This window comes from Mizuhopecten yessoensis, unplaced genomic scaffold, assembly GCF_002113885.1.
Source record: "Mizuhopecten yessoensis strain PY_sf001 unplaced genomic scaffold, ASM211388v2 scaffold11033, whole genome shotgun sequence".
NCBI classification, from domain to species: domain Eukaryota; kingdom Metazoa; phylum Mollusca; class Bivalvia; order Pectinida; family Pectinidae; genus Mizuhopecten; species Mizuhopecten yessoensis.
In genome coordinates, this window is record NW_018408845.1 from 104,428 (window position 1) to 116,426 (window position 11,999).

The window sequence follows — 11,999 nt, forward strand, 5'->3', positions numbered from 1 at the left end:
TAATAACTTGATTGGAATTATAACCTTGAATTGACAGTTTGATACTTTGAAAATTTTGAGCCAGCCCTACCCCCAAGGGCTGTAGGGTGGGGCTCAAAGGAGTCAGTGTGCTAAAATTTCTTCATTTTCCTTGTTAAGAATCAGAGGTGCTAGTTTCAAATCCTTTTTAGTCTGAAATCTGTATGCTAGATATTGAGTAAGGTGGTTTTATTGTTTTTTGTCACTTTGAATAATATTTCTGTTCATGTTAAAAACAAAATCAACTCTCTGTATAAATATATCAGGTGACCGTTAAGGCCCATGGGCCTCTTGTTTAATGTCCATTTCCTCCCCCTTTTAAGAGAGTTATGTCCCTTTATATATAATCACCTAATTGATTTTAACGAAACTGTGTACAAATAATCATTATCTAAGGGAGTTAAGTCACTTTACTTAAAAGAAAATTCACGGTCTATATGCTTTTAAACTACCGGATCAATTTCAACGAAATTTTGTACTCATGACTACATTGAAAGTGAATGTTGTCTCTTTTAAGGGATTTTGCCCCTTTATTTAGGATCTGTTTTTCAGGTCTGTTTGTGGATGTGTTGTACAAGTGTGTTTGTGTATATTTTATAGGTCTGTTTGTGGATGTGCTGTACAAGTGTGTTTGTGTATATTTTATAGGTCTGTTTGTGGATGTGTTATACAAGTGTGTTTGTGTATATTTTATAGGTCTGTTTGTGGATGTGGGGAACAACTACTCAGTACTGGACCATCCCAATATCTGTTTTGTATACGAGTATGTCGGCTCCAAGGATGCCAAGGTGGAGCACAGTCAATATGTAAGTTCACGAAAAATCAAGAATTATGCATATAGTACTGTGATTTCTTTACTTGCGAATGTTTTTGTAGACAAACCATTTAATTTATGAGTTTAGAGTTTTGATAAGTTGGTGTTGGAATGCATCCATTGATTTATTCATAAAATGTAAAGTGTTGCATGTATTTATTGGCTTTCATTTTGTCCATGTTTTGTATAAATTCACCAGGCAGCTGTATCATTAAATGCCACGCTATTTTCTGTTGTTATGAATCAGTTACTTTGGTGACCAACTTGGTGACACCTGTATTGCTCAGGTACTTCAGGTTGTTATATGTGATATAGACTTTTGTATTTAGTGGACATTTGAGAAAGCATGACTTGTTTTTTCATGTATATAAACATGTACTTCAGGGAGATGAAATGGAACATCGTTCATCAGGGAAGGGTCAGGTAACTGGTGCACTCCTCCTACATTTATCATGTTTACATATACCACCCGCTTTGTCAATAAATTGTTGTCCCTAGCTTAAAGCTTCAAATAAAATTTGAGGTCATTTTATGGCATTTTTACATGATTTAACCAATAATGTAACAATTGTCCCTGTATACAAACAGAAAACACTATATCTTGTATTAAGAAGTTTACAAATAGTAACATTGTATTTGCTTGTACATTTATATATTTTCTAACATCAGATAGAAGTCACAGCCCTTCCAGTTATAACACTTAATATAGGTCGAAGCCTCTTACATAACAACATTTAATATAGGTCACTACTTAATACATTATCAACAAATATAGGTCACAGCTACTACATTTTACCAGTATTATGTTTAACACCAAATAGGTGTCATAGGTATAACACCTTCTTGTTGATATTCTAATCTATGATAAAACTAAATACCGGTATAATATTTTAGCTGGCAAGAAATCCATGACAATAACAGATAAAAGTTACACAATCTGTGGCCAGTGTGACAATCAGATATCTGAGACCTATCAGTAATGTTTTATCTAAATTTTTAAACAGCCTGTTCCTTTATGAACTGGGAAAATATAGATTTATTTTTATTGAAATTTTGAATATATTCCTCATTTTTTTGTCATTTTGGCAAAATAAGGCACTTTTTTGCAAGGGAAACAGCTGTAAAACTGAGCAAAAAAAATCACTATCTATACTAGTGACATTTTCCTGATTGTAAGCTATTTTTTTCCAATTAACCTAATATTTTATATATGAAATTTATGCTTGTCCATGCTTAAGCTTCGTAATATATTAATAACATTATTATAAATATCATATTGCCGTAAGTGCCATGTTTGATGAACTAACATAACAAATTTTGTCTTGAAAATTAAGCCAAATCGAGTCAAAAGTATTGCTTTTCTAGCAAAGGCTGTAACGTCAAACATTCACATGTAGTTCCAGTGTTAAGGTGTTTTTTTCTGCATTGACTAAGGAAGCAGATACTGCAAGACGTATTCTACAGAGTTCTTGTATGACTTTCCTGTTAGAATAGATACAATCAAAAAGTGTGTACCGTAAAACATACATTATTGTATGATAATGTATAACACATGTATCGCTAGTCAACTCACTTATACTATAACGTTGTATTGAACTTAGGTATCAAAGTCATCCCACAATGTTTAGAAGACAATATATAATCATTCATACTTATATAAGTTCGAAGGTTATAGGATAATAATGATGAACAATTCATTTTACATACTTTTAATATTTATTAATGAAAAATACAAGTGCATGGAAATGATATAGACTTATTGTATGATATTGATTCCTTATCTAATTAAACAGGTGTTATGTTTTATCTAATTAAACAGGTGTTATGTTTTATCTAATTAAACAGGTGTTATGTTTTATCTAATGGTGTTGTAAGCTTGTCTTTATGTTCATTGTCAACCCAGTGAGAGTTATGATTGTATTGTTGTCTCTGGAATAAAGTCAGTTAGTAGTATCTTATTACCAGTATTGTTAATGCTCACTATATCAAGCCAGTTAGTAGTATCTCATTACCAATATTGTTAATGCTCACTATATCAAATCAGTTAGTAGTATCTCATTACCAGTATTGTTACTGCTCACTATATCAAGCCAGTTAGTAGTATCTCATTACCAGTATTCTTAATGCTCACTATATCAAGCCAGTTAGTAGTATCTCATTACCAGTATTGTTACTGCTCACTATATCAAGCCAGTTGGTAGTATCTTATTACCTGTATTGTTAATGCTCACTATATCAAGGCAGTTGGTAGTATCTCATTACCAGTATTGTTAATCCTCACTATATCAAGTCAGTTGGTACTATCTTATTACCAGTATTGTTAATGCTCACGATATATATATCAAGTCAGTTAGTAGTATCTCATGACCAGTATTGTTAATGCTCACCATATCAAGTCAGTTAGTAGTATCTCATTACCAATATTGTTAATGCTCACTATATCAAGGCAGTTGGTAGTATCTCATTACCAGTATTGGTAATGCTCACTATATCAAGTCAGTTGGTAGTATCTTATTACCAGTATTGGTAATGCTCACTATATCAAGCCAGTTGGTAGTATCTTATTACCTGTATTGTTAATGCTCACTATATCAAATCAGTTAGTAGTATCTCATTATCAGTATTGTTAATGCTCACTATATCAAGCCAGTTAGTAGTATCTCATTACCAGTATTGTTAATGCTCACTATATCAAGCATGGTGCATAAATTAATAACACACGCTTCAAAGATATTGGCCATGAAGCCTCTAAAGGAAGTTTATATAATACCTGATATATTTGTTGGCAGGTTGTTATGGACCTTGTGACCATATTTCCTGTACTGAGAGACTGGCTAGCGGAGTTCCTACGTCAGAACTGTCAGATGACCGCCTCCGATATAGGTCACAACCTGCTAATAGAACAGGTAAACACATTCGCCTTACAAAATATAGATGTTGTGTTGTAAATTTGTTTCAGCTGCTGAGTTTCTGGCTAAGGGGAGATAACACAGTTTTACACTTTCAGCAGTCATTAAAAATACTTACATCATTTGACAAAATTCATAAATCAGAAGATTATGATGAAGTAACCTGTACTTACCAGATAAGTTGTTTCTTTGTGTTACTTTTAAACTCTGGATCAAGTCTCACCAATACACTGGATGTACCTTGATCTGTAAATATACATTTCAGGTGTTACGGTTACTGCAACACCTGGTGAAGTTTGGGTACTACCTGGATATAGACGATGTCAAACAGCTACTTACTCCACTCCTTAGTCTGCTGGATGGTACACATGATGTGCCTTTCCCCAAGGACAAAGGCAAAGGTAGGTCATCCAAGGTCAACCTTTCCCAAGGACAAAGGTAGATCAATACAAGGTCAACCTTTCCCAAGGACAAAAGTAGATCAGTCCAAAGTCAAACTTTCCCAAGGACAAATATAGATCAGTCCAAGGTCAACCTTTCCCAAGGACAAAGATAGATCAGTCCAAGGTCAACCTTTCCCAAGGACAAAGACAGACCAATACAAGGTCAGCCTTTCCCAAGGACAAAGGTAGATTAATACAAGGTCAACCTTTCCCAAGGACAAAGGTAGATCAAAACAAGGTCAACCTTTCCCAAGGACAAATGTAGATCAGTCCAAGGTCAACCTTTCCCCAGGACAAAGGTAGATCAATACAAGGTCAATCTTTCCCAAGGACAAAGGCAGATCGATACAAAGTCAAACTTTCCTAAGGACAAAGGTAGATCAATACAAGGTCATCCTTTCCCAAGGACAAAGGCAGACCAATACAAGGTCAGCCTTTCCCAAGGACAAAGGTAGATAAGTCCAAGGGTAATCTTTCCAAAGGACAAAAGTAGATCAAACAAAGTCTTCAAAGGTAGGTCAATTCAGGGTCAGAGTAAAGGTAGGTGAAACAAAGTAAACATTTTTAAGGACATAGGTAAAGATTTATCAAAATCAGTTCAATTCTCTATAAAGACAAAGGTTAGGTAGGTCAAAACAGAAACTTTCTCAAAGAAAAAGTATAAACAGATCAACGAAAGTCAACCTTTCTAAAGACAATGGCAAAGGAAGGTCAACCAATGTCATTCTTCCCTAAGAACAAAAGTAGCAGGACAGGACAACTCATGATTTACATGACAGACGAAAGTAGAAAAAAATAAATTCAATGTGAACCTTATCAAAGACACATCTCAAAATAGGACAGAATTAAAACGAAGTTATTTAAAAATTGTTAAGTCCCCAGTATACCATTATACAGGGGAACATTCTAAGTGTTAAAGAGATATTGCAGCAATATTGTGAGTCATATACAACAGATAATGTACCAAGATACACAGTAACTGTTTCCTGTGTGTCATTATAATAGGCTATACCAAGGAGTCTCAGAAGCTTGTGACACAGTACAGAAGTAAGGGCAGGTTTGACAGCAGTAAGGAGAATGAAGCCATTATCAACGCCAAGTATCGGTAAGAAAAAGATAAAGTTTGACGAGATGATTGAAAAGTAAAGTATCACTTCTTATATTGAGAACAAACTTGTACATGATGCAAGTGTACAACAAGTTTCCTTAGTGTTGCTGAGTTATTGCCAAAAAACAAATGATTTACCAAGGGCAGTTTCTGAATTCTGATACTGATCTCTAAATTGGAAGAAATACTTTTAACCACTCAGAATGATTTTTGATATACGATCATTTGTAAATAACATTTTTTAATCATATACTTTCTTCTTAACTTGAAGAGAAGTGTGCCTGTTGTAATATGAGATATATATTTTTCAGTGCCATGGAGGTTTTAGACTTCCTACTCACATTCCAACGGAACCTCAGGCTCAAAGTGAGTATTGACATATGATGTTGGTCTGTCAGTCTGAAAGTAAGTACTAAAATATGACATTGGTTTGTCTGGCTGTTAAGTTAAATTTAATGTTTCCAGTATCTTTCAGTTGTTTGATTCACCCCAGTCTTGTGATTATCAAAAAAAATCAGTATTCTATTTTTTGCCAAAACATTTGTTACATAAATATTCCAGGAATTCTTCTCAGCCCAAATGTGTGAATATTAGTAAATTAAGTAGCCTGTTTGACATTATCTTGTGGTGGTTTACAGGCCTTTGTGACCAAGTTTAAGCAGTGCGAGCAGAACCTAGGCCATCGCACGTTAGAACCTCTGATGTACGAGAGCTTCAACCCACACGACCAATCAAAGTATGTACCCATACTAGCCAGGGAGGCACTTCTAATAATACATTGATTATGGAGTCTTAAAAATAATTATTAGATATGAGGAATGAGGAGGAATGAGGAAAACACTTATGTGCCTCCCTGCCTCCCCCAAACCTCCTTCCTCATTTCCATATTTATTTATATATTTCTATCTCAGAAATTTCATCACTATAATCAAGTATGATTTGAACACTCATTTATTGTTGCACAGAAATTCACCACCAATCGAACATTTCGAACACTCTTTCACTGTAGTATAGAACCAATCACATATAATTTGTTCATGTTTTGTTTCCTACACTTTGCATAATGGTGCACTCTTTCATTTTCTGTCCACTTAAAAATCTTGTTGAATTCTTCTTTGTGTCTCTCGAGATCCTGAACATGCTTCTCACCAAATTAAAAATTATTTTAATTAAGCACTTTTGTTTGTCTGGATTTGATTGCTATATGATAATGCTCCGATACCCAAGTACGCGAGTAAAGTGTCCAGAAGATCAGGGCCCTTGAGTAATTAGGCTACAAGCACCTCTTCGACTCAGATCGAGTGACTTCTTTTATGAAAAATTTGGATCATAAAAATTGTTTTGCCCGACTTTGATATTATTATAATACGGGAATGTATGCAACACTTTTGTGACATCGGAGCATTTTCTAGATCAATGGCTATCTAATAGGCTTATTGGTGCTTCGTTTATTATTTCTTATGTGTTTTTGGACTTCATTTTTTCATGATTGCAGATATTTTAGCAGGGGTCATTAATTATCTTCACAGATATGTGTAAATGATTTTGTTGATGTAAGATTAACAAGAAAAAATCTTATATTCAAATTTCCATTACATTGAAGTAAGGTTAAAGTGTAGTTGATCGCCTGTAGAGTAAAGCCACCCCACTTCTGTTACATCAGTGTGACACAGTCCGGTTGTTTATGCTGCTGCCCGCGGGAGACAGACAAAGTAATGGATCACTCAAACATGGATGAGTAAGATATGCACCAGTGCCGCTGGGTTGTATTTCAGGCTGCTTATTTTATTCAATCAAACGCCCAAATAAACTTAGCAGCATTGAGTTGTTGTGAATTTTTTTCAGTATGTGTAAAGTATGCCCCGTCCTTTCCTGTCTCCATTCCCAGAGTCATCCCAGCTACAGCATCTTAACTCAGTTACATAAAATTTGGGTCGCTCATACATTTACCAACAAAGCCTCTAATTTTGTTAATTGTTTTCCTCTTCATGTAACTGGTAGGTTCACACTGACAGATCTTGGGGAGACAACAGAATGATGATGTAACCAAAACATCAATTCTTCCAATGTAATCAAGATAATTCAGCGGTTTTTTTTTTATGTTTATACAAGTTGTATCCTCTGATAGCTGCTAGGTTTTGTTATGATATTAGAAAATAGTTTTTTAGTATCTTCTGACTTAAAGTCATGTTTGTCATTTCTTAATGAATTTTAGATAGTTTGATCGTCAAAGTTCTGCAGTATGTATACTGTAGTAAAAATGATAATTGTATCACATTTTCCATAAAAGGTAACTCCTTTAGTAATATTCTCCCTGTATATAAGCCCTGCTGTTTACTGATATAAATGCTTCTCTGTACTTTCCTTCTGTTGGCCCTGCTGGTCACTGCTGTAGAGTGGATATTGATGTGTTTGACACTTTGAAGCTATTTATTGAAATGTTTATATCATGGCAGTGCTGCTGTATTATACCAAATATAAGGTTATGTATGTGTGCTGGAAATTTTGCAATTGTGTAAAAAGACACACAAAAACAAAAAACAAAAAAAGCTTTTTAATTTTCATGTTTGTGTCTCCATGCTTTTACTGTCATATATATGATCGATTTTTTTTTACGATTCATCATCTTACAAATAAAGTGGAAAAGAGATAGTTACAAAAAAAAGTGTATATGTAAGAAGCAAATAAAACAAAATATATCCAATTGTGATTTGCAAAACAAGTGTAAATTTCCACTGTGCAAAATGTTTTACTTCTGTTATGGTATACAGCATTTTTCCTGATAATATGCAATGCTTGTTAAAAATATTAGGTTATGTAATGAGAAAAAATGATAGACATTAAGCTTGATTATATCAAATATACCCTTTGATATTGTATATCTTGATGGTTACTGCTTCAATGTACCATTGGATACCAGTACCAACATTATACAATAATACAATCTTACCCAGCTTTAGTATTTATGAAGAATAATCAAATAAAAAAAATTAAAAAAATAGAACTAAGGGAGAGGGGGTGATATAGACTAAGAGCATATCTGAAATTATTTGTGTACTCTGCATAATTCCACAAAACAGATTATGATTTTTTTTTATTTTTTTTTTATTAGAAACTAAAATCATGACAATTCTTTATAATTACATTTGAAAGAAAACAAAAACTTTTATTTATGCAAAAATAATTGTTATTGTTATTGATATTTTTTTTGACGAATAGAGAATATGAATTTTGATCCTTATTCACCAATCAGAAAATAGATTTCAAAAAGCATGCCAATAGTTGTTTTTGAGATTGTGACATTCAACTTAAACCTGAATAATCCAATGATCATATTACCTATAACAGAAACAGCTTCTACATGTATGATATACACAAACAAGCACTTATACCCAAAGCCTGTGCATGCCAAATATAATATAAGTACAGGGAAATAGTAACATTTACACCTTTGCTTGCCTGATATAGACTTTTAAGAAAACCAATATAGGTTTTGCAGAGAAAAGGGTTAATAGAGCTAGTTATTGTACATTGTATATAACTTAAGGAATTTGCCAGTCTTTGTATTGCAGGCTGTTTTGAAGACTTTTCGTTGAGCATGAAGTTTTATTCCAGAATATAACTTTTGACTTTTTTGAAAATGCTGCATTATTGCGTTTGAAATCATTACTGAGCTATAGTATTTTAGTGTTTTGTTTTTTCTGTTTTTGTTTTGATTCAGTGTTGGTACATGTAACAGTAAAATACCACTAATTAGTTTAGAATAAGTAACTATTCATGTAACTCATATACTTAACCTCCCCATTGGAAGATATATATAATTGGTTACATATAATTATCAAGAAACAAGGAATATAGCCTCTATATATATACAGTGGAATATCTCCATTATGGATATAGCTGGGAGTTTGATAATAGGCGATCTTAGCTATATGTTTAAATGTCTTTATGTGTTACAGGAAGGTGGTGCGCCACCAAAAACAGGTGTTGAAGGAGCTCAAAGAGATGGTTGGGTCCTCCTCCATCTTTGATATAGAGAGCACCACCAGCGTCCTCAAGGCAAGTTGTGTATTTCTATTTGAAATGTTCACCTCTAAATATCTTAACAGGGCATAACAGATTGTCATATACTGCTGTATAGTGGTAGTATTTTACGCATCATTAAAATGTCTTTAATTCAACAGTTTTATTTTGCAATTGTTAACTTATAGTTTTCAAAATGAGCGCAAGTTGCTATCCTTTATCATTTTCTGTAATTTATAGTTTTAATTACTTTATACTACCTCCCTTGTTTAAATTATAAAATTATGTGCATAGATAAATTATCTCCCTTGTTTGAATAGTAGTTTCACAAATTTTCTCCCCTGTTCGTATAACTGTCTATCTAGTGAGTTATCTCCCCCTTTTGTATAACCGTCTATACTCGGTGAGTTGTCTCCCCAGTTTGTAACTATCCTAATTTTGCCTCTGTTCCACAGGACTTATCCATGTACAGTTATGACAAGATGGTGACAAAGTCACTGGATATACTCAACAAGCTCTATTCATCCCAGAGTGACATGTTCCAGTTAGCTAGTAAGGCCCAAATCTTACTCACACACGACTCGGCCAAAGTCCATCGTGAGGTCCAGCGCAGTTTACCTGTCCTCCGTCGACTGGCCAAACAGAAGCTCAATGACGAACAGGTCACATTAACAGGAGAAATTCTTGATGAACTAGCAGGGTAGGATATTTCATTATTAATCTGTTGTTGAAGATTTTTTTTATCCTACCATTGTAGATATAATGCAAAAAACACAAAGTAATGTTTGGAATACTTAATACATGCTGTTACTGATAATTTGTATTTGTGTCATGACAAGATTGGAAATTATAATATTGACCTTCTGGTAATAAGTCTTCTGTGATATGTCTGATTGTTTACCAGGTTCTGTCACCTACCAAAGAACCTTGAGGAACCCCACTTTATGAACCAGAACATCCTTGTCAGCCATGGTAAGTACACTTAATATAACAGCACTGGTCACTAAGTCTTTACAGTCGTCTGATGACCTCTCTGGTCACTAAGTCTTTACAGTCGTCTGATGACCTCTCTGGTCACTAAGACTTTACAGTCGTCTAATGACCTTACCGGTCACTAAGTCTTTACAGTCGTCTGATGACCTCTCTTGTCACTAAGTCTTTACAGTCGTCTGGTGACCTCTCTGGTCACTAAGACTTTACAGTCGTCTGATGACCTCTCTGCTCACTAAGTCTTTACAGTCGTCTAATGACCTCTCTTGTCACTAAGTCTTTAAAGGCGTCTGATGACCTCACCGGTCACTAAGTCGACAGTCGTCTGATGACCTCTCTTGTCATTAAGTCTTTACAGTCGTCTGATGTCCTCTCTGGTCACTAAGTCTTTAAAGTCGTCTGATGCCCTCACCGGTCACTAAGTCGACAGTCTTCTGATGACCTCTCTTGTCACTAAGACTTTAAAGTCGTCTGATGACCTCTCTTGTCACTAAGGCTTTACAGTCGTTTGATGACCTCTCTTGTCACTAAGGCTTTACAGTCGTCTGATGACCTCACCGGTCCCTAAGTCGACAGTCGTCTGATGACCTCTCTGCTCACTAAGTCTTTACAGTCGTCTAATGACCTCTCTGGTCACTACGTCTTTACAGTCGTCTGATGACCTCACCGGTGACTAAGTCTTTACAGTCGTCTGACGACCTCTCTGGTCACTAAGTCTTTTCTGTCGTCTGATGGCCTCTCTTGTCACTAAGACTTTACAGTCGTCTAATGACCTTACCGGTCACTAAGACTTTACAGGCGTCTGATGACCTCTCTGGTCACTAAGTCTTTTCTGTCGTCTGATGGCCTCTCTTGTCACTAAGACTTTACAGTCGTCTGATGACCTTTCCGGTCACTAAGTCTTTACAGTCGCCTGATGACCTCTCTGGTCACTAAGTCTGTACAGTCGTCTGATGACCTCTCTTGTCATTAAGTCTTTACAGTCGTCTGATGACCGCTCTGGTCACTAAGTCTTTACAGCCGTCTGATGACCTCTCTTGTCACTAATGATGACCTCTCTGGTCACTAAGTCTTTTCTGTCGTCTGATGGCCTCTCTTGTCACTAAGACTTTAAAGTCGTCTGATGACCTCTCTGGTCGCTAAGTCTTTACAGTCGTCTGATGACCTCTCTTGTCACTAAGTCTTTAAAGTCGTCTGATGACCTCACCGGTCACTAAGTCGACAGTCGTCTGATGACCTCTCTTGTCACTAAGTCTTTACAGTCGTCTGATTACCTCTCTTGTCACTAAGTCTTTACAGTCGGCTGATGACCTCTCTTGTCACTAAGTCTTTAAACTCGTCTGATGACCTCACCGGTCACTAAGTCGACAGTCGTCTGAGGACCTCTCTTGTCACTAAGTCTTTACAGTTGTCTGATGACCTCACCGGTCACTAAGTCTTTACAGTCGTCTGCTGACCTTTCTTGTCACTAAGTCTTTACAGTCGTCTAATGACCTCTCTTGTCACTAATTCTTTACAGTCGTCTAATGACCTCTCTGGTCACTACGTCTTTACAGTCGTCTGATGACCTTACCGGTGACTAAGTCTTTACAGTTGTCTGATGACCTCACCGGTCACTAAGTCTTTACAGTCGTCTGATGACCTTTCTTGTCACTAAGTCTTTACAGTCGTCTAATGACCTCTCTTGTCACTAA

The 11,999-nt window shown here is 35.5% G+C and overlaps 1 protein-coding gene across 1 annotated transcript in view; it reads left to right on the forward strand.

Annotated features, from left to right (window-relative positions):
* Positions 1 to 11,999, forward strand: part of LOC110464789 (inositol 1,4,5-trisphosphate receptor type 1-like) — a 133,172-nt gene that overhangs the window by 66,729 nt on the left and 54,444 nt on the right. Inside the window, exons 22-32 of the mRNA XM_021520214.1 lie at positions 715 to 824; positions 1,217 to 1,255; positions 3,622 to 3,738; positions 4,007 to 4,142; positions 5,190 to 5,289; positions 5,604 to 5,658; positions 5,931 to 6,028; positions 6,956 to 7,030; positions 9,252 to 9,351; positions 9,771 to 10,015; positions 10,220 to 10,287. Coding sequence (XP_021375889.1) covers positions 715 to 824; positions 1,217 to 1,255; positions 3,622 to 3,738; positions 4,007 to 4,142; positions 5,190 to 5,289; positions 5,604 to 5,658; positions 5,931 to 6,028; positions 6,956 to 7,030; positions 9,252 to 9,351; positions 9,771 to 10,015; positions 10,220 to 10,287 — 1,143 coding nt within the window. The remainder of the gene's footprint in view (positions 1 to 714; positions 825 to 1,216; positions 1,256 to 3,621; positions 3,739 to 4,006; positions 4,143 to 5,189; positions 5,290 to 5,603; positions 5,659 to 5,930; positions 6,029 to 6,955; positions 7,031 to 9,251; positions 9,352 to 9,770; positions 10,016 to 10,219; positions 10,288 to 11,999) is intronic.